The 21,844-nt window shown below is 43.0% G+C and overlaps 1 protein-coding gene across 1 annotated transcript in view; it reads right to left on the bottom strand.

Moving 5' to 3' along the window:
• The window catches only part of LOC109024599 (uncharacterized), a 92,557-nt gene that overhangs the window by 736 nt on the left and 69,977 nt on the right, over positions 1 to 21,844 (bottom strand). The window contains 1 exon segment of the mRNA XM_063704708.1: positions 6 to 152. Within this exon segment, the coding sequence (XP_063560778.1) occupies positions 6 to 152 (147 nt within the window).

The following is a 21,844-nucleotide window of genomic DNA, read 5'->3' as shown; positions in this document are numbered from 1 at the left end:
TATACCTTCTCCCTCCTCCTTGTAGTTGATGGGTCCTGCAGCAGTGGGCTCAGGCTCCAGTGTGTTGCAGAGGTCTGCGTGGAGCCCATTGTCTGTTCTTCTTTGCTGCCCTCACTCCTCCGGGGCCCCAGACATGAGCCTGTGGACTGGGCCTAAGTAAGAGACCAGAGATGGTCATGTTACTCCATTCAGAATCTCTTCTGCTCTCTGGCCCTGAGATGTGGGATTGGAGCCAAGCCTGTCCTGCTAGATTTCTATTCCTCTGTCCTTTGAACTCAGAGATTCCTGGCTACACACAGAGACTGCCTCACTGACAATCAGACCTTCCCGGAAGTATCTGGACTTCTGCAGTGGCCACAGCTTAGGCCTCACCCATGAGGAGTACGCTAGCAAGGATGCCTCAGGGTGTCTAGTACCTTCCAGGTGCAGCAGAGAACGCTGGCCACTGTGCCTTGATTTTTCTGGGCCTTCTGTTGAAATGGGGCAATATTTCCAACCTCTCGGGGTTCTCTAGGGGGTTAAATGGGATAAAGGACTTGAAAATCCACAGACGATACCTCATTTTTCAGGCTGATTTAGGTCCAGCACACTAGACACCCAGAGTGCTTATAAATACCTCCCTGGGTATTATCAAACACTTCTAATCACCACACACACCTGCTTTTCCCAGAAGACGTAGGCTCTAAAAACAATGGGTATATATGTATGATTTGTATTTGTATATTTAGTCCCCAAACTAAGTTTAGTACAGTACAGACAAAATCAATCAACCAAGCAAGCAAGCAAAGCTGAGATTTATTGTGCACATACTATGCACCAGATTTTACACCAAGCACTTTTTTTTTTTTTTTTTTTGAGATGGAGTTTTGCTCTTGTTCCACAGGCTGGAGCGCAGTGGCACAATCTCAGCTCACTGCAACCTCCACCTCCCGGGTTCAAGCAATTCTCCTGCCTCAGCCTCCTGAGTAGCTGGGATTACAGAGGCCTGCCACCATGCCCAGCTAATTTTTTGTATTTTTAGTAGAGACGGGGTTTCACCATGTTGGCCAGGCTGGTCTGGAACCCCTGACCTCAGGTGATGCACCCACCTGGGCCTCCCAAAGTGCTGGGATTATAGGCATGAGCCACCACACCAGGCCTACATCAAGTACTTTCTATGCACCATGTTATTGAACCTTTACAGCAGTCTCACAAAGTAAGGACTAACTTTCTTTCTATATAAGCAAACAGAGGCCTGGTGGGTGGTGTAGTGCAGCAATTTATCCAAGGTCACTCAGCAAGTAGGTAGCAGAGCTGGGATTTGAATCTGGGTCTCTCTGACTATTAAGCATACATTTATATCCCATGTAAACATGTTTCCTAAAGACTATCTTTCTTCAAATCCATAGGTTGTGGATTCAAAAATAGACCATCTATCATTGAATCCACAACCTGTGAACACAGTTCTTCTCAGTACATAGAACATGCCAAATGAATGCTTGATGGATTAAATGAAGAAATATAAAGGAATGAGATAGCTAGCTGGCAAGATAAAGATAGAGACAGATGGATACATAGAGACAGATAGATGGATAGAAAGATGATAGATATAGACAGGACGGATATGTAGGTAGGTAGGTAGGTAGGTAAATAGATAGATGATAGATAGATAGACAGATAGATAGATAGATTGATAGATCGATCTACTGATATGCTAGGCGAGAAAGCAAAGGGTTCTTTACAGATGGTCTTTCTTCTAAGACCTAGCATCTGATCTTCAAAGCGTCTCCCATAACAACATCTGAATGCCCCTGGAACAGAAAGGTCATGTAGGATCAACATCAAGGTGAGGTCTCCATGGTTTGTTTGCCAACAACACTGGATGTGGCTTATCCATCTTTCCCAGGACAGTTTGTATTACAGAACAAGGGAACCTTATCCAACCTCCGGGTCTAGAGCCTGAAGGACATTAGAATGCAGAAGCTTCATTCCATGATGACAAGTAATCCAGGTGGGGAGGGGTATGCACAAGGCTAGAAAATGAGACAATCTCGGCCAGGCGCGGTGGCTCACGCTTGTAATCCCAGCACTTTGGGAGGCCGAGGCGGGTGGATCACGAGTTCAGGAGATCGAGACCGTGCTGGATAACATGGTGAAACCCCGTCTCCATTAAAAATACAAAAAATTAGCCAGGCGTGGTGGCGGGCGCCTGTAGTCCCAGCGTCCCAGCCACTCGGGAGGCTGAGGCGGGAGAATGGCGTGAACCCGGGAGGCGGAGCTTGCCATGAGCCGAGATCGCGCCACTGCACTCCAGCCTGGGCGACAGAGCGAGACTCCGTCTCAAAAAAAAAAAAAAAGAAAAAGAAAAAAAAGAAAATGAGACAATCTGATTGTCAACATTGCACAGGCATGTAGGAGTTCTTCCATGTGACCCATTTCTATGTACTGTTGACCTCAGAACAACACAGGTTTGAAATGTGCAGGTCCACATGTGGGTGGATTTTCTTCTGTCTCTGCCACCCTGGGACAGCAAGACCAGCCCCTCCTAATCTTCCTCTCCCTCAGCCTACTCAGCGTGAAGACAATGAGGATGAAGACCTTTGTGATGATCCACTTCCACTTAATAAGTAGTAAATCTATTTTATTTTCCTTATGATTTCCTTAACGTTTTTTCTCTAGCTTACATTATCATAAGAATATAATATAAAACATGAATAGCATCCAAAATATATGCTAATTGACTGTCTATGTTATTGGTAAGGCTTCTGGTCAACAGCAGGCTATCAGTCATTAAGATTTTGGGGAGTCAGGCCGGGCGTAGTGGCTCATGCCTGTAATCTTAGCACTTTGAGAGGCTGAGGCTGGAAGATTGCCTGAGCCCAGGAGTTCGAGACCAGCCTGGGTAACAAATCAAGACCCCATCTGTACAAAAGATACAAAAATTAGCCAGGCACAGAGGCATGTGCCTGTAGTCCCAGCTAATCAGGAGGCTGAGGGAGGAGAATTGCTTGAGCGCAGGAGACTGAGGCTGCAGTGAGCTATAATCACTCTGTTGCACTCCAGCCTGGGCAACAGAGCAAGACTCTGTCTCTAAAAAATACAGATAAAATAAATAATTTTTAAAAAAGATTTTGGGGATTAAAAATGTATACCTAGATTTTCAAATGCATAGAGTCAACTTAGATTTTCAACCCGTGTATTGGTCAAGGATCAATTGTATAATCAAAAGCAAGGCTGACCTATTAGAACCCGGCTAGAAGGATTTAACTTCTGCAATCACCCAAAATTCTCTCTATGTGGCCATTTTTCCAGGAAGGACAGCACCCTGGCAAGTTCCAAGAGCACCAAAATGTGAAAAGTGATCTGGACTGGGAGTGAGGAGGCATACAACATAGTCCCAGCTCTGCCACTAATCGGCTGTGTGACTCTGAACCCAGGGACTCAGTTTCACCCCCATCTACTTATTATCCCAACTCCAAATGCTATGACATCATGTCAATACCTTGAAACTGGCCATGATGGTAGTATTTACACCACAGAAATTAGCCAATGCTAAATCAGAGCCTTTTTTTTGAGAGTCAGTTATTCAACATTTGCTAGCACACCACTGGAAGGGGCCAAAATTTATTGAGCACCTAGTAAATGTCAGGTACCTAAGGTATACCATCTCTTCTTTTTTCTTTTATTTATTTATTTATTTTGAGATGGAGTTTCACACTGTTGCCTGGGCTGGAGTGCAATGGCATGATCTCGGTTCATTGCAACCTCTGCTTCCCAGGTTCAAGCGATTCTCCTGCCTCAGCCTCCCAAGTAGCTGAGATTACAGGTGCCACCACCACGCCCGGCTAATTTTTTGTAATTTTAGTAGAGGCGGGGTTTCATTATGATGGCCAGGCTGGTCTTGAACTCCTGACCTCATGATTTGCCAGCCTCGGCCTCCCGAAGTGCTAGGATTACAGGCGTGAGCCACCGTGCCCAGCCAGCAATGTACACCATTTCTTCTAACCCTCAAAACCTCATGACAAATTCTGTGAGGCTCAAAGAGATTCACTAATGTGCCCATTGTCGCCCAGCAACTAGGAGATGAGGCTGATATCAAACACAGGACTTAACCCAAAACCCATGATATCTTTCCATCTCCATACTTGCCTCTCTGAATTTGGAAAGGCAAATATGACAAGAAGCCACAAATATAGCTGGGTCACACCCTTGAAAGGTACCCTGATGCTAGAGGGGTATCAGCAATAAAAGTGCCAGTTCTTGTTTCTCTATTGAATGAAAATTCTCTGATATTCTCAATTGTCCTTAAGATTTTCCAGTTCATGCTGTCAATGCAGAATTGACCCAGAATCTACTTTTTCCATTCCACTCCCCCAGTGGCTTTTGTATTACATGAAATTCGAGTCAAATTATTTGGAGCCTTTGGCAAATGTCAATTTAAGGGGCTTACTTTGGGTATTGAAGGTCAATAACTGTAAATTTACCACTGTGCAAGGCTGTTTGATGTATGTATCATGCCTGAGTCTACCAGAGGGCATTTCCATGCATGTTTGGTCATAGGTAAAGCCTGCAGTTCCCATCACTGACACTGCTATCAATGAGAGGTTTTATGTAAGCTAATTCAGGGGGGAAATATACAATTTCATGCAAGCACACAACCACCTTTGTTTATTAATGGTTTACTCCCCCAAAGACTGTCCTTCTTTCTCTTTCACCAAGAAGAAATAGCTCTCAGCTGAGTCTTTTTGATAGCAATCCAGCAGAAACAAATGATGGGGTTCATCATCAAAGAAGTTTTGAACAAAAGCCACATGCCCTTATTGAGATAAATTGAATGCCCAGAACAGTGATTTTTTTCTTCATGGTCCCTGTAATTTTAAGGCAGCTCATGCATCTGACACTTATTCAAGATTGAATCAAGGTGAGCTTATTGGTTTTCCTGTGACCACAAGGATGACCTTCTCACTCCGTGCATGACTGACTTTTAATCTACGGCAGACATTCAATGGCTCTGTAGCAGAAATGGTTCAGTCCTAAGTCAGGCTCTTCCTGGAAATGTCTCTCTGGACCCTTTCTGGGAATGCCATTGAGCAACCTAGATTTTCCTTGTAGCTTGACTCCCCACCCCTGAAATTATATGCCATTAAGCTCAAAGAGCCCAATTAAATACATGTGGGTGGAAATCCCTATCACATAGATTGTCTCCCAGCCAATGTGGCTGATGGCCCATCTGCGGCATTTCACCACCGGGATACAGCACTTTAAAGTGAAGCAGTCTCCGACTCCTTGGTAACAAGGGTGGAAATATTTAAGGAGGAAGATTTCAGCTTGAAAGGTGTGTGGCTCGTGGCTGTGAGGAGCTGTGTGTGCCCTACAGTTAGAGAGTAAATGCCAGGAATCTAAATGGGTTTGTCCCTGACTCGCTATGGGAGTTTAGCCGAGTCACTCATTCTCATCTGGGTCTCAGATTTCCCCTCTATAAAGTATGAGGATTGGGCTTAACCAGGGGTGGAGAAATCAAATGGCTTCAGAGGCAAAGCAGGTAAAGAAGTGATTTCAGAAGGCTGGATTAAGAATTTAGGGAAACCAGAAAGTGCATGCCCCACATAAGAGAAAACCGTTAACAATATCGACAAGGATAATACAAATAATAGTAATAACAGGGAACACAGTTGAGCGCTTATTATTCCAGGCACGATCCTAAACCCTCTCCATGTATTAACTCGTGTTTCTCATAACACCCTCTGAGGTAGGCCCTATTCCCATTTTACGAATGAGGAAACGGAGGCACAGAGATGTTCAGAAACTGGCCCCAGAGTCACACAGCTGATAAATGAGAAAGAGCTCCTCTTTGAGTAAGATTAGGAATGGGCCGGGTGCAGTGGCTCACGCCTGTAATCCCAGCACTTTGGGAGGCCGAGGCAGGCCGATCATGAGGTCAGGAGATCGAGACTATCCCGGCTAACATGGTGAAACCCCGTCTCTAAATGCAAAAAATTAGCTGGGCGTGGTGGTGGGCGCCTGTAGTCCCAGCTACTCAGGAGGCTGAGGCAGGAGAATGGCGTGAACCCGGGAGGCGGAGCTTGCAGTGAGCCGAGATCACACCACTACACTCCAGCCTGGGCGACAGAGCAAGACTCTGTCTCAAAAAAAAAAAAAAAAAAAAGATTAGGAATACATTCCCAGTTTTCAATCCTTAGACTAGGAGGTCTCCAAAATCCTTCCAGCTCTGACAGTCTGAATCTCTATGGAATGCAGTCTGCACACAGTAGGTGTTCTGTAAAGATTAGTCAGATAAATAAGAGTCAAATTTTTGGTACTAAGCAGCAGTTACTGAGCAGTTATATGCCAAACTCCATGGTAAAGACCTGTAGACATTCATCCATTGATCGGCCCAAACCCATTTGCAGGTGATGAATCTGAGGTTCTATACAAGATGCACTGGGTCAAGGTCACATAGCTAGGAGTGATGAACCTGGGGTTTAGCTTCAAGTCTAAACCATGCTATCAACTAGAGCAGGGATTGGCGATCTATGGCCTGAGGGCCAAATTGGGCTCACCTGTTTCTGTAAAAATAAAGTTCTATTGGAACACAGCCACACACACTTATTCATTTATGTATTTATTGTGTATGGCTGCTTTCATGCAGCCAGAATTGAGTAGTTAAACAATAGAGACAGAGTGGCCCACAAAGCTTCAACTATTATCTCTCTGGCCCTTTACAGAAACTTTGCTGACACCTGGACTAGAAATGTAAAGAAACCAGCCATCAAAAGCAATGGAGACAGTAAAGAGGTAAGGAATGCATGGGCTTTGGCAGGGCCCAGGGAGGTCAGCAATGGCATCTTTAAGAGGTAGGTAGATGAAAGGAAAAGGAATTCAAAATCTGGACAAAGACTTGGCTCAGGAAAGAAAATTTCAGATGTGGAAGAAAAGCAATCTTCAGGGCAGTTATTCTGGGCAGTAAATGACACATTTTCTTTTCTTTTCTTTCTTTTTTTTTTTTTTTTTGAGACGGAGTCTTGCTCTGTCACCAGGCTGGAGTACAGTGGTGCAATCTCTGCTCACTGCAACCTCCACCTCCCGGGTTCAAGCGATTCTCCTGCCTTAGCCTCCCCAGTAGCTGGGACTACAGGGGCACGCCACCACGCCCAGCTAATTTTTGTGTGTTTTTAGTAGAAACAGGGTTTCACCATGTTGGCCAGGATGGTCTCGATCTCCTGACCTCGTGATTCGCCCACCTCGGCCTCCCAAAGTGCTGGGATTACAGGCATGAGCCACCGTGCCTGGCCAGTAAATGGTACTTCTAAAAGGCAAGAGATTGGATCAGATCCTGGGCTGATTTTGAAGGGGATGTTGTTGCTGTTCACTCAGCTAATCAATACTTCATTCAGCTAATCAATACTGCATTCACCAGGAGAAAGAGTCCAGCAGTGAGACATGCTGGAGTGCAAGGAAAGGAAACTGGATTTCAGATGCAGGAAGCTTTTTCTTTCATTCACTCCTTCCTTCATGGATACATTTCTCAAACATCCACTAGGTACCAGGCATCACACATTCCACTGAATGAGGAAGGGGGTGAGGCAGAGAGTATAAAGAGAGCAGGGCATACAGAAAAACAAGAAAGATATAGATAAGGGAGAAAAGGAAATGAGAAAGAGAGAGAGAGAAACAAGTAGAGGGAAAGGGAAAAAAAGCAGCAAGGGAAACACACAGAAATATAGAAATAGAGAAGGAAGAGGATAAGAGAGTTAGGAAATGAAAAGGATACAAGGAAACACTAAAGCGTGAGCTGTGAGCTTCAGGGTACATACTTACCTTTCATTGCTTCCTTATGCAATGATGATGGGCCATGGTTTACTGCTCTTAAACCACTCTGAATCCTTAAGCCTTCAGAAACTGCGGTCTACCTGGTTCTGAAGGGGGGAAATACATCTCTGACTTGCCACGCAGCATCCAGAACATCATGGCCAAGTGAGGTGGATGAAATTAAACTTGGACATTGGACCTCGCCATAAGCAGAACATTCCCCACCATGGGGATTCAAGAAAAGAATTCTAGAAGTCTAACAGTCTGAGGAAATCAGATTTATGGTCAAAGAACAATGTGAGGTGGTGTGGAATCATAGACTACTGGAGCTAGAAGAAACAAAACAATGGTGCTAATAGTGATGATGTCGTATGAAGACAATGGCAATGGTAATGATGACAATAGGAGATGAGGATGATGCTATTGCATGATGCTGAGGTAGCAGCTTCAGGCAAATGACCCTTTATTGGTTTCATGTGTCCCAAGCACTATTGCTATTTGCTTTACCAGCACCATTTCTGAATCCTCTCTACAACCCTGTGATGGTTAATATTGAGTGTCAAAATTTGATTGGATTGAAGGATGCAAAGTATTCTTCCTGGGTGTGTCTTTATATCCCTCTGGAGAACCCTGACTAATACAAATCCTAAAAGAGGTATTACTGTTAACACAGTTTTTTATTTTTATTTTATTTATTTATTAATTTTTTTGAGACAGAGTTTCGCTCTTGTTGCCCAGGCTGGAGTACAATGGCGTGATCTCGGCTCACCGCAACCTCCGCCTCCCAGGTTGAAGTGATTCTCCTGCCTCAGCCTCCCTAGTAGCTGGGACTACAGGCATGCATCACCATGCCCGGCTAATTTTGTATTTTTAGTAGAGACAGGGTTTCTCCATGTTGGTCAGGCTGGTCTCAAACTCACAACCTCAGATGATCTGCTCACCTCAGCCTCCCAAAGTGCTGGGATTACAGGCATGAGCCACAGCGCCCGGCCAACTCAGTTTTTTAGAGGAGAAAACTGAGGCTCTGAAAAGCAAAGCTACTTACCAAGGTCAAAGCTAGGGTGAAGCTGGGATTTGAACTCGCATCTCTGAGCCCTCAGCACATGCTCAGAACCATTAAACCAGTGATTCTCAAAGTGTGGACCCTGGGCCATCAGTATCAGAATAACCCCAGGGAGTGGCTGTTTAAAGTGCAGATTCCTGGGCCCCACCCAAATCCACTGACTCAGATATTCTGCAGGAGAATAGTCTCAGATCTGCATTTTGAACCAGATTCCCCAGATGATATCTATGTTTGCTGAGGTTTGAGAATCACCATATGAGACTCAGGCTTCAAAGATTCCATGACCTACTGATAATAAATTGGAGTATTGTTCAACACATGTTCACTCACTTTTTCCTTCCTTTTGGGGCAGTATATTCTTTTCTGCCCCACTGACCTTGACTGACTTCGGCCAATTGAATGTGAGCAGATTTTGTATGATAGAATCTTGAGCCATGTTTGCACAGTGTGACTTGTCTCTCAAACTTCTGCCATCATCACAAAAAGAACATGCCTTATACAGCCGCTGCCTCTTCAGCATGGGATCCAGAATCAGACATGTGGAACAGAGTTGAACTGTCCCAAAGCCTAGAGCCAGGCATGGCCAGTTCACAATCTGAAACAGAAACACCTGAAAAATTTATACATGCATGAGCAAGAAAAATAAATGCTTGTTGTTGTCACCCATTGAGTTCAGGGATGATTTGTTATGTGGCATAATCACAGCAATAGCTGATTGATATACATAAAATTATATACTGTATATTGTGGATCCATTTTTATATTGTATGTCCACTTTTCTGGAGAGGGTGTACATATACCATCTAGCAAATTCTCAAGAGACTAGGAACCCCAAAAAGTGTTTACAGCCACAGAACTACTTTAAAATCCTCTCCACTCTCAGTGGAACCTCACGTTCCAGGACTTGAGCTGAATGAGTTTTCACCGTCCCTCCCTGCCTCGTAGAATGTAACTGTTTATTTAAGTCTTAAACTTTAAGGGGTCCAGACTGAATATACTACAGGAGTTCTGAAAAGGGGGCCTGGGTGATGGTCTTAGGACCCAATCTCAAACACTTGAACTCTTAAAATTATCACCAGATACAAAAAGAAAGGAAATGAAAGCAGAGATTATTCAAGTACAGAGAGTATTTTATAAGATTGTCCTCCTCTTGTCCCTTATAACTTACCCATTTATCTCTCCAGTGAAAAGAAATTTCTAACTCTGTGAAATAAATAAAAGCAACTCAGTCACTGTTTAGCCAGAAACATGAAAAATTAAAAATATTATGCCCCAGTCTGGGTTGGTTTCTATACAAATAAATATATACAGAATTTATATTCAACACCTCAATCATGAAAATTATGCTAACATGTCACAGGACATTAATTTTTTCAAGACCATTGGGCAATATTTTAGGAATTTGCGAATACACAGTTTACAGGTTTTGGCCTGCAGGTTATGAAGTAACAGCTCCAAGGCCCCATGGTAGAAACAGCGAGGCCCCCAAGAAGGATGTGAAGTAACCCAGCCAAGGCTCCATTTGTTTTACGTCACTGCCCATATATTATCCTGAGCTGGAGGCAGAGCAAACCAATCTGTGAGCAATCCATTTTCCTGTGTTGGCTTCATCCCCTTGGCTGTTATCAGCCAAGTATTTCAACACGGATGGGTTCTCCCTGGTCAGGGAGATGCAATTGAACTTGAACTGTGTTCAGCTGGCAGGATTTTTGATTGCCAAGATGACCGGCTGCTTTCAAGGAGAGCAGAATTCAAACGGTGATTAATGAAGTGATAGGGAGGAGAGTGAGAAAGAGTACATGAAATTGTACTCTGTAACCCAGGGCTATGCTGAGACTAGAGGGAGGATTTCTTGGGTAGTGTGGGAGGAATGAGGAAAGCTTAAGTTCTCACTTACCCCCAGTAATGGCCATAATACCTCGCTCGCCCTTTTGGGTTTTGATGCATCTTTTGTTTGTCAATACAGTCAGATAGCTTGGGTTCAGATCCCAGCTCCACTGCTTAGTTTCTGTGCAGCACTGGGCAAGTTACTTAACCTCTCTGTGCTTCTGTAACATCTGGAAAAATAGGGACAATACACACTGAAAACTAAATGAAGTGGCTGGTCCTGGTGGCTTACACCTGTAATCCAGCACTTTGGGAGGCTGAAGCAAGAGGATCACTTGAGACCAAGAGTTTAAGACTAACCTGGGCAACACAGCCAGATCCCATCTCTACAAAAAGAATTACAAAAATTAGCTGGGTGTGGGGGTGCATGCTTGTGGTCACAGCTACTCAGGAGGCTGAGGCAGGAGAATCACTTAAGCCCAGGATTTGGAGGCTGCAATGAGCTATGATGGCGCCACCATACTCCAGCCTGGGTGAGAGAGCAAGAACCTGTCTCTTCAAAAAAAAAAAAAAAAAAAAAAGGTTGGCCGGGTGCCGTGGCTCATGCTTGTAATCCCAGCACTTTGGGAGGCCAGACGGATCACCTGAGGTCAGGATTTGAGGCCACCAACATGGCAAAACCCCGTCTCTACTAAAAATACAAAAAAATTAACCTGGCATGGTGGTGTGTGCCTGTAATCCCAACTATTCGGGATGCTGAGGCAAGAGAATTACTTGAACCCGGGAGGCGAAAGTTGCAGTGAGCCCAGGTCACGCCACTGCACTCCAGCATGGGCGACAGAGTGAGACTCTGTCTCAAAAAAAAAAAAAAAAAAAATTAAATTAACTGGTGAGATGGGTAGCACATCACAGTGGTTAAGAACATGGGCTCTTTAAATGTCTTTAGTAGTTGGCTAAGAAAAAAAAAAAAGAAGATGGGCTCTGGAGGCTCTGGCTGTGTTTGAATCCCAGCTCTACCACTCACTTCCTGTGTAGCCTAGCGCAAATTCCTTAACCTCTCTGCTTCAGTTTTCTCTTACACAGAATGAACATAACAATAGTTTTTACCCTGGAGGCTTGTCTTGAGTTGATACAGTCAGCGCCTCTGGGCCTAACCTGAGGACTTTAAAGGTTTAATCAACTTTAAAGGTTTAGGGTGATTCTGCAGGAGGTAAGGGAGTAGGGTATCTCTGAGAAAATTTGCTGTGCCTCCTTGGGTAATTGACTACTCTCCTCTGAATCTTAGTTTCCACATCTATAAAATGGAAGGTTGGATTGAATGGTCTCTGAGCTGTTCCTTTAAAACTCTGGTTCTGGGCACATGCACCAACCCAGAAGACAGTGCTTCATGCTTACGTGCCTTCACACATGCAGTTCCTTTGGCCTAGAGTGACTGCCCCCATCCTGTCTGTTTGGGGAGTGTCAACTGGCCCTACCTGCCCCATCCCTCATGTCGTTCCCCTCTGTAAACACTCCTCTGACTCCTTCAAGTAAAGATTATGGAGCCCGAATCTGGACCCTCTTCTCTTCCTGCAGCATTTGGCTCTTGTTACACTCACCTCCCTGTGCTACACTTATGGGATGCGCATGGACTACATCTGTTCATCCTCCTCCTGGCTCACCTTCAGCGAGCCAGTGAGACTACGTTCGGGTGGGTTTAGCTCAACAGCCTCAGGTCAGACCTTTCTAGGGGGTGGGGCCAGGAGATAAGCAGAGGGGGTAGGTAGGATGACCCAGGTACTGAGTGAAGTGAACAGAGGTATGGAGACATGGACAGTGAGGAGACCATCTCGTCCAGCTTGGAGGAGAGCGTTGTAAGATTCTGTTTTTATTCTGGCTTAGGATTTAGCACATTGTGAGTGTTCAACAAATATCTGTGGAATGAAGGAAAGGATGGGTGAGTGGATGGGTAGATTGATAGATGAATGAATTAATGGAAGGAGGGATGGATGGATGGATGGACGGGATGGATGGATGGATGGATAAATGATGAGACGGTGTATGTATGTATCCATGTAACTATATATGTATATGGATGGGTGAAGGGATGGAGGATAGATAGATTGGCAGATGAGAGGATGTATGTATGTATATATATGTATATGGATGGGTGGATGGATGGATGAATAAAAGGATGGAGGATGGATGGATGGATGGATGGATGATAGATTGGTAGATGAGAGGATGTATGCATGTATATATACATATATGGATGGGTGGAAGGATGGATGGATGGATGAATAAAAGGATGGGGGATGGATGGATGGATGGATGGAGGATAGATTGGTAGATGAGAGGATGTATGTATGTGTGTGTGTGTATATATATATATATATATATATGTATATTGATTGGTGGATGAATGGATGGATGGATGGATGGATGGGTGGATGGATAATATCAGGGAGTCAGAATGAAGAGCCGGATGTAGGGATACATCAGGGCTTGGGGATGGTGGCCAGAAATACAGGAAACCAAGACAGAAAAAAAATAAAGAATATTTTACAATATCTACAGACAGCAATTCAGAGACTCCAATGAGCTGAGTTGATCCCAGCACCATAGGTGAGGATTTAGCATATAACCTTGATGATAGGTGATGAGTATGTGATCTAAAGTTTGCATATATGGGCTATGAAATGAAATCAGGATGTGTTAGGCAGATCATTTGGTTACCAGTTTCAAGCAGTGAGATGATGGCAGGAGGGGACAGAGCCACAGAAAAATCTGGCTTTCTCTTCCCAGATGCCTCACCCCACCCCTTGGCCTTCACTTTTTGAGCCCAGTTCAGAGTCTCTTTTTTAGAGAAGTCTTCCCTGATCACTACCTCTCCTACCCAAGCCAGCCCCTGTTCTCTTATCCTCTTTCACACCTTTGTCACTGCCTTCATCTCAAGAATAAACAATGCATTTTGACATCAACTGCTTTCCATATTACCCCTTGCCACAAAGCCAGATCCATGAGCTCAGGGGTCCTGACTGCCGGCCCTCCTGCTGCATCCCTGGTGCTTACAACAGTGTCTGTAATCCAACAGACATTCAGTATATACAGTTGCAAATACCTGAATAAATATTCAGACAAATCAGTGTGGTTTAGAATGGGGAGAAGATAATTGGGAGTCTACATGAGTTTTGATGTTTTTTTTTCCATATGACTTTTCCAAAAAATGCCCATCCTGTCCCACAAAGCTAAGACACTCTATGAGCATCCCATCCACCCACTTGTTTGCATGCAGTGGTTCTTTGATTTTACTGTACATATGAAACTCCCAAAGAGCCTGACCACACTGGTACCTGGCCCTAACCAGAGCATCTGACCTCACGAGCTGGGTGCAGAGCTGGCATTGGGATTGTTCCGAGCTCCCCAGGTGATCCTAATGTGCAGCCAGGGCTGAGATCCCTGTGTTTGAAACACAATCTCTACTCCTCCTCTAGTTGCTCAATTCCCATTTTAGAGAAGCCGGGGGGATGGGTGTCTAATGTTACTTATTCATGTCTTTGGGTACTAAAATCATGGAATGAAGGTTGCAAAATGGGCAGTTATATGGCCTTTTGGGTCTGGATGACTGATAGGGCTTCAGGATTCTTTCTGGGGACAAATATTCTCCTTTAATTAAAAAAAAAAAATCTTGGCCAGGCATGGTGGCTCAAACCTGCAATTCCAGCACTTCGGGAGGCCAAGGCAGGTGGATCACCTGAGGTCAGGAGTTCAAGACCAACTTGGCTAACTTGGTGAAACGTCGTTTCTATTAAAAATACAAAAATTAGCAGGGCATGGTGGCGGAAACCTGTCATCTCATCTATTTGGGAGGCTGAGGCAGAAGAATTGCTTGAAACCAGGAGGTTGCAGTGAGTTGAGATCATGCCATTGCACTCCAGCCTGGGAGAGAGAGTGCGACTCCATCAAAAAAAAAAATAAAAAAAAATCTAGAGCCAGATGCAGTGGCTGATGCCTATAATTGCAGCACTTTGGGAGGCAGAGGCAGGAGGATTGTTTGAGTCCAGGAGTTCAAGACCAGCCTGGGCAACACAGTGAGACTCTGTCTCTACCAAAACTTTAAAAATCAGCTGGGCATGGCAGCATGCACCTGTAGTCCTAGCTACTTGGGAGGCTGAGTCAGGAGCATTGCTTGAGCCCAGGAGTTCGAGGTGGTGGTGAGCTGTGATCATGCTATTGTACCCCAGCCTAGGCAACAGAGCGAGACTCTGTCTCTAAAAAAAAAAAAAAAAAAAAAATCAACCTCACTCCAAGCCCATCTATAAAAAGACACTGATGAGGCCACTCTACGAACAACTATAATCATGCTACATCCATTTGCACATGAAATTGCTGAAATCTATCCAGCATCTTTTATCACAGGTGGCAGAGTGGGTAAGGGGTAGCTAGAGATAGGTAGTGGCCACCGTGTCCTTGGACTGCCAGAGTCAAGCCAGGGTGAAGCCAAGTGGTTGGTGGTCAAGGATCATTTCCTTTCTTCCCCAGGGTCTAGAGTCTTTTCTCCCCCAGTGTCTCTCATGGACTAACTCATAACTGCACCTTAGTGTCTGACAGTAACAACCTGAGGAAATTTGCAAACAAAATATCAGGAAACACCATCCACTTAGAGATCAGAATTTCATCCCCATTGCAATGCCCAGGAGCGTGTTTGGGGAGAAGAGTTTGAGTGTTTTCTTAAAACTATGATTGTGATTTTAGGTCAATTATATATTCCTGGGGCTCAGTGAGAAGTAACATCTCCAAGGCTATTTACCGAACCACAGCTGAGTAAAATTTCCCACTGGGAAGGAAGAGGGAGGAAATGAACTTTTGTTTATGGCCGGTTAAACACAAGCAGATGCTAAGTGATTGACACTATTCCCACTGAATCCTCACACCCACTCCATGGCAGAGCTACTAATTGCCCCATTTGCAGACTGATGGATAAACTGAGGCTCAAAAAGGCTAAATTATTTGCCCATCTTCCTCATTACTATGCAGTACTCCGCACTGTTTGCAAACAGGGAGAACAATAGCTACCTATCATAGGCTGTACAGTCAGACAGACCTGGGGTCAGGCTGCAGTACAGTGGTGTGATCATAGCTCACTATACCCTTGAACTACTGGGCTCAAGCAATCCTCCTACCCCAGCTAGGGTTGATCTTGACTTTGCTCCTTGCCTGGTACAACCTTGGACAAGTGTTTTCTCAGAACTTCTTTCCCATGTCTGCAATACCAGATAATAATACCTATATAGCAAAGAGTTGTTTGAAGTGTTCAGGGAGATCATATCTGCAAAGTGCCTAGCAGTGTCCCTGGCACAGGTGGGTGCACAACAGATATTAAAAATAAATGTGATCCAAACCCTGAACACGTAAGAGATGATCAATAAATTTAAATCCTCAAAACACACACTCTTCTGGTTACAATATGGGGAAAGCCATGACCTGGACAAGATGGAATTTTTGCTCTAAAAGAGCTCACAGCCTTGACTGTGAAAGAAGAAAGCCCATGGAAACAGAAAGCAAACAGTAATTGTATAATTGTAATATAATAATCTATAATAATATAATAATCTATAATTGTATGAGTCAGGATGTGCCCAGTTGAAAAAGAAATACCAACTCTAATTAGCTTTTTAAAATGCGCTTGTTGACCTATAAAATAAAAGAGTTTATTTAATTTTAATTTTAAACTGTTAACATAAGAGGCTTAGGCCAACATAGTGGTTTAGAGCTCGGGATAGATACATCACCAGGTCTGTTTTGATCAGGGGGTGTCAACACTACTAGGCCTAACATCTTTCTATAACAAATAATCTATCATGTCATGAATTCTGAAATGAAATTCACAGATAATATAATCTACCTACCCTATAGTGTAATAGAAGACCAATATAGTGCCTCTCTGTGATACAAAGGAGAAGAAAGAAAATAGATTTATAATAAAAATATATTTTCAATATATAAATGTTCACACACAACTCCACTAGAAGACATAATGAAGTCATCAAAAGCTTGCACTTTTAACAGACGTGATGCAATATTTGGCTGAATATTGTCAACAGTTTTACTTTATATTTAACAAATTAGAATAATGGTGACATAGGTATATTCACACATGTATGCATACCCCTCAGAAAGTCTTCCTAATTAGCATTTCCTGGTAGAAGGCCCCTTGGATTTTCATACCCAAACATCATGAAACAAATGTATCTCTCAATGTATGTTGATGTTAACATAGGAGAAATTATATTTGCATCTCCAAAATTCAGTGCAACATTGTAAACAAAATGCTGTACGGAATAAGTTTGATGCTACACTCTAAACACAATTAGTGGAACATCAGGATCCCAGTTTGAAAAGTCCACCCAATGTCAACAAAAGGTACATGAATCTCCTACGTTACTGCTGCAAAGACAAGCCATGTCAATATCAACAAAACTACCATTTATTTTCTTTTCTATCCCCTTTACTGAAATATAATTTACATGCAATAACTTGTATCCATTTAAAGTATGCAAATCAGGCCAGGCGCGGTGGCCCATGCCTGTATCCCAGCACTTTGAGAAGCTGAGGTTGGCGGATTGCTTGAGCTCAAGAGTTTGAGAACAGCCTGGGCAACACAGTGAGATGCCATCTCTACAAAAAATACAAAACTTAGCCTTGTGTGGTGGCACATGCCTGTGGTCCCAGCTACTCCAGAGGCTCAGGTGGGAGGATGGCTTGAGCCTGGGAGGCAGAGGTTGTGGTGAGCCAAGATTGCACCATTGCACACCAGCCTGGGGGACAGAACAAGACCCTGTCTCAAATAATAAAAATAAAAATATATAAAGTATGCAATTCAATGAGTTTTGATAGATGTATATGCCTGGGAAACCACTGCCACAGAACATACCCATCACCCCCCAAATATCCTTGTAACCCTTTGCAATTCATTTCATCTTCCACTCCCAGCCTCAGGCAGTCACTGAATCCAAACAACTGTTCACTAACAATGGTATTGATATTGTGGTGATGCTTTAGGTATTTCATATCTTAAATAAGAATTTGTCACTTATATATAGCAATTTTACTGTGTTTTAATTACATTTTAAGAAATTGGTTGGGGATTTGGGTTAACAAACGCATTCTAATTTGTCTATTTTAAAATAATGAAAACTAAGACTTCTGCTTCTGGGATGATGAAGCAGATGTATTTTTCCCTCTTCTTCCCACTAAGTACAACTAAAACCCTGGACATTGTATGTAAACAAATATAAGAAGACATTGAGAAATGGAGAGAGGACTGGCTAGAGACCTCAGGACTTGAAGAACAATACAGCAGTAAGTTGTGGGAAATTGTTTTTGGTTTCACATATCCCGGAGTTGAAGCTGAAAAAGCTGGCAACTCAGAAACACCAATGGGTGCAGACCAAAAAAAAAAAAAAAAGACTCTAACAAAACCCTACTTTTTCCAGGCAAAGGACCAAGAAAGAGGTAACCTAGCAAGACAGAAGACTTTTAGACAATGACTGTTCTGTTGCATCCAAACATAGAAAAGTCAGTAGCCTGACTACACCCACATCATCAAAGGCCAAGTGAGGAGCCTGGACTTCCATGCTCTTGAGGTTGTAATGAGGTGCCCAACACATCTTTTGGGATGGTGTCTGAGGAGGCCTAGTGAAGAGTCAAAACTTTCACCACTGTCCAGTGGTAATAAGGCCACAGCCACCTCAGTGTCAGTGGTACTACAAAGGTAGCTGTAACTCTCAAACCCACTTGGTAATAACAAGAAACCATCCCGCTTTGAGTGTCAGTGATGAAAAATGTGGACTTCTACCTCCTTCTGGTAGTGACTAGGTGGCACCCCTGCCACCTATCCTTTCAGAGCAGTGTCAGAAAAAGCCAGCTAAGACAGAAAATTTAAATAAATTTGGGGTCTCATAACATAATATTAAAATGTCCAGGTTTTCATCAACAATCTCCTTTCATACCAAGAACCAGGAAGATCTCAAACTGAGTGAAAAAAAAGACAATTAATATTTGTCAATACTAAGATGACAGAAATGTGAGAATTCTCTCACAGTGATTGTAGAGATACTTTGATAAATATGCTCCAACAAGCAACTACAAATGTGTGAAACAAACGAAAAAAAATAGAAATCTTCAGCAAAGAAATAAGACAGCTCAGAAAGGAAATAGCTATAAAGAAGGAACAGATGGAAATTTTAGAATGAAAAATACCATTACTGAAACACCAAGCTGAGTGGACCAGCTCACAGCAGAAAAGAGGGAACAGAGGAAAGAATCTGTGAACTGGAGGGTAGCGCAATAGAAATGACTTAAGCTGAACAACGGAGAGAAAATAGAGTGAAAAAAAAATAAACAGAGACTCATAAAGCCTATGGTTAGGCTTTGTGTCACCACCCAAATCTCATGTTGAATTGTAATCCCCATAATCCCCGTATGTCAAGGGAGAGATCAGGTGGAGGCAAATGGATCATGGGGGTGGTTTCCCTCATGCTGTTCTTGTGATAGTGAGTGAGTTCTCATGAGATCTGATGGTTTTATGAGTGTTTGGCCTGTCCTCCTGTGTTCATTCTCTCTCCTGTCACGCTGTGAAGAGGTGCCTTCTGCCATGAGTGTATGTTTCCTGAGGCCTCCCCAGCCATGTAGAACTGAGTCAATTAAACCTCTTTTCTTTATAATTACCCAGTCTTGAGCAGTTCTTTATAGCAATGTGAGAATGGACTAACACGCTCATGGACCAATGAAATTATAAAAAATAGCTAACATTTGTGTCCACAGAGTCCTGGAGGTGAGAAGAAAAAATGAGAGGCTAGAAAACTACTCAAAGAAATAATGGCTGAAAACTACCCAAATATGTCAAGAAGAAACTTAACAAGCTGAGCAAACCAAAGATACATCATAATAAAGCTTCCAAAAACAAAGGACAAAGAAAAATTTTGAAAACAGCCAGAGAAAAATGGCATCTTAGCCATAGGGGGAAAAAAATTCAAATGATAGCAGATTTTTATTCAGCAACCATCAATGCCAGAAAAAAATGGCAAGATAATTTTCAGGTACTGAAAGAAAAGAACTGTTAAACTAGAATCCTATATTCAGCAAAAATATCCTTTAGGAATGAAAAAAAAAAAAAAGACGTTCTTAGACAAAGGCAAACTAGGAAATTTTGTTTCTGGAAGACCCACCCTAAAAGAATGGCTACAGAAAGTTTTCTGGCTGGGTGCCATGGCTTGCGCCTATAATCCTAGCACTTTGGGAGGCCGAGGTGGGAGGATCACTTGAGCCCAGGAGTTCAAGACCATCCTAGGCAACATGGTGAGACCCCATCTCTACAAATAATAATAATAATAAATTAGCCAGGTGTAGTGGCACATGCCTGCAGTCCCAGCTACTCAGGAGGCTGAGGTGGGAGGATCACTTGAGCCCAGGAGTTCAAGGTTGCAATGAGCTATGATTGCATCACTGAACTCCAATCTGGGTGACAGAGTGAGACCCTGTCTCTTTATTAAAAAAAAAAAAAAAAAAAAAAAAGAAGGAGGAGGAGGAGGAAAAAAGAAAGAAGAAAGAAAAAGATAAAGTTTTCTAAGCAGAAAAGAAGCAATAAAAGAAATTCTGGAACATCAAGAAGGAAGAAAGAACACAGTAAGCAAAAATATGAGTAAATGTAATAGACTTTTCTTCTCCTCTTACGTTTTCTAAATTAAATTTGGTGATTGATACAAAAATTATAACACCTCTCAATGCATATAGAAGATATAATCAAGACAATAAATAGTGGGGAGGGCAAAGGAACATAAAGGGAGGTAAAGTTTTATACTTCAATCATAGATAGCATTTTTACATATAACATCTGATTTTTTTTTTTTTCAAGACAGACTTTCACTCTTGTTGCCCAGGCTATAGTGCAATGGTGCAGTCTCGGGTCACTGCAACTTCCACCTCCCATGTTCAAGCAATTCTCCTGCCTCAGCCTCCCGAGTAGCTGGGATTACAGGCATGCGCCACCACACCTGGCTAATTTTGTATTTTTAATAGAGACAGGGTTTCTCCATATTTGTCAGGCTGGTCTACAACTCCCAACCTCAGGTAATCTGCCTGCCTCAGCCTCCCAAAGTGCTGGGATTACAGGCATGAGCCACTGCACCTGGCCAGAATATCTGATTTTTAAGAATGATTACTGGGTTGTGATGTATTAATGCACCAGAAAACTATATACCACGATGCAAAAGAATAACTACCACTACACACAAAAATGTAGAGAAATGTCATCAATTTAATGTTGAGAGGAAGAAGCCAGAGACAAAAGAGTACATACTGTAGGATTCCATTTATTTGAAATTCTAGAACAAGCAAAACTAATCTATGACGATAGAATTTAGAATGGTGGTTGCTTTTGGTGGTATATTGACTGGAAAGGGGCATGATGGAATTTGCTGCTGGGGATATGGGAATTTTCTGTATCTTGATCTAGGCAGTGGTGCAGTAATCTACATCTATAAAAACTGTCAAGCTGTACACTTAAAATTTGTGCACCTTACTGTGTATGAGTTACGCCTTTTAAAAGAGGAATGGATTACTAGCAGTAAACAGGAGATGCCCACATCCTCCACGAATATGTCAGCTCCAAATTTAGGCTGACAGACAGGCTATGTCCATGGCCTACCACCAATGGTATGGCTGTGAGTGATGTGGTTTTCCAAACAATGCTTGTTCAGGATAAAAAAGAAACACAATTCTCTTTCTATTATATTTATACCAGGGTTTCCCTTCCAGAAAATTCCGTGTAGATTTGGAGTAAGGGAGGAAAATGGAGTTCAGCTCCTGGCTGAAATAATTACAAACTGGGTTTTCATCAAACTCAATGCCGGCTGGGGCATTAGAACGTAGACTGAGCTGCTGGACAATTCTTCATTGTGTAGTATTGCCTGGCATTCCCAGCCCCTGCTCAGAAATGTCTGACTGCTTCCCAATCACCTTCGTAAGTAAAGGTTTACTAAAGTCTACTATACATACAGAAAAGTGCACAAATCATAAGCGTATACCTCCATGATTTTTCATAAAGAAAACACATCTCTGTAACCAGAGCCAGGAACAAGGGACGGAGCAACATTCTTCATCCCCGCCTCTCAGAAGCCTCCCCGT

Source organism: Gorilla gorilla, chromosome 23 (assembly GCF_029281585.2).
Source record: "Gorilla gorilla gorilla isolate KB3781 chromosome 23, NHGRI_mGorGor1-v2.1_pri, whole genome shotgun sequence".
In the NCBI taxonomy this organism is placed as follows: Eukaryota; Metazoa; Chordata; class Mammalia; order Primates; family Hominidae; genus Gorilla; species Gorilla gorilla.
The sequence above is the reverse complement of the archived record's forward strand: the minus strand, read 5'-3'. Positions and strand labels throughout refer to the sequence as shown.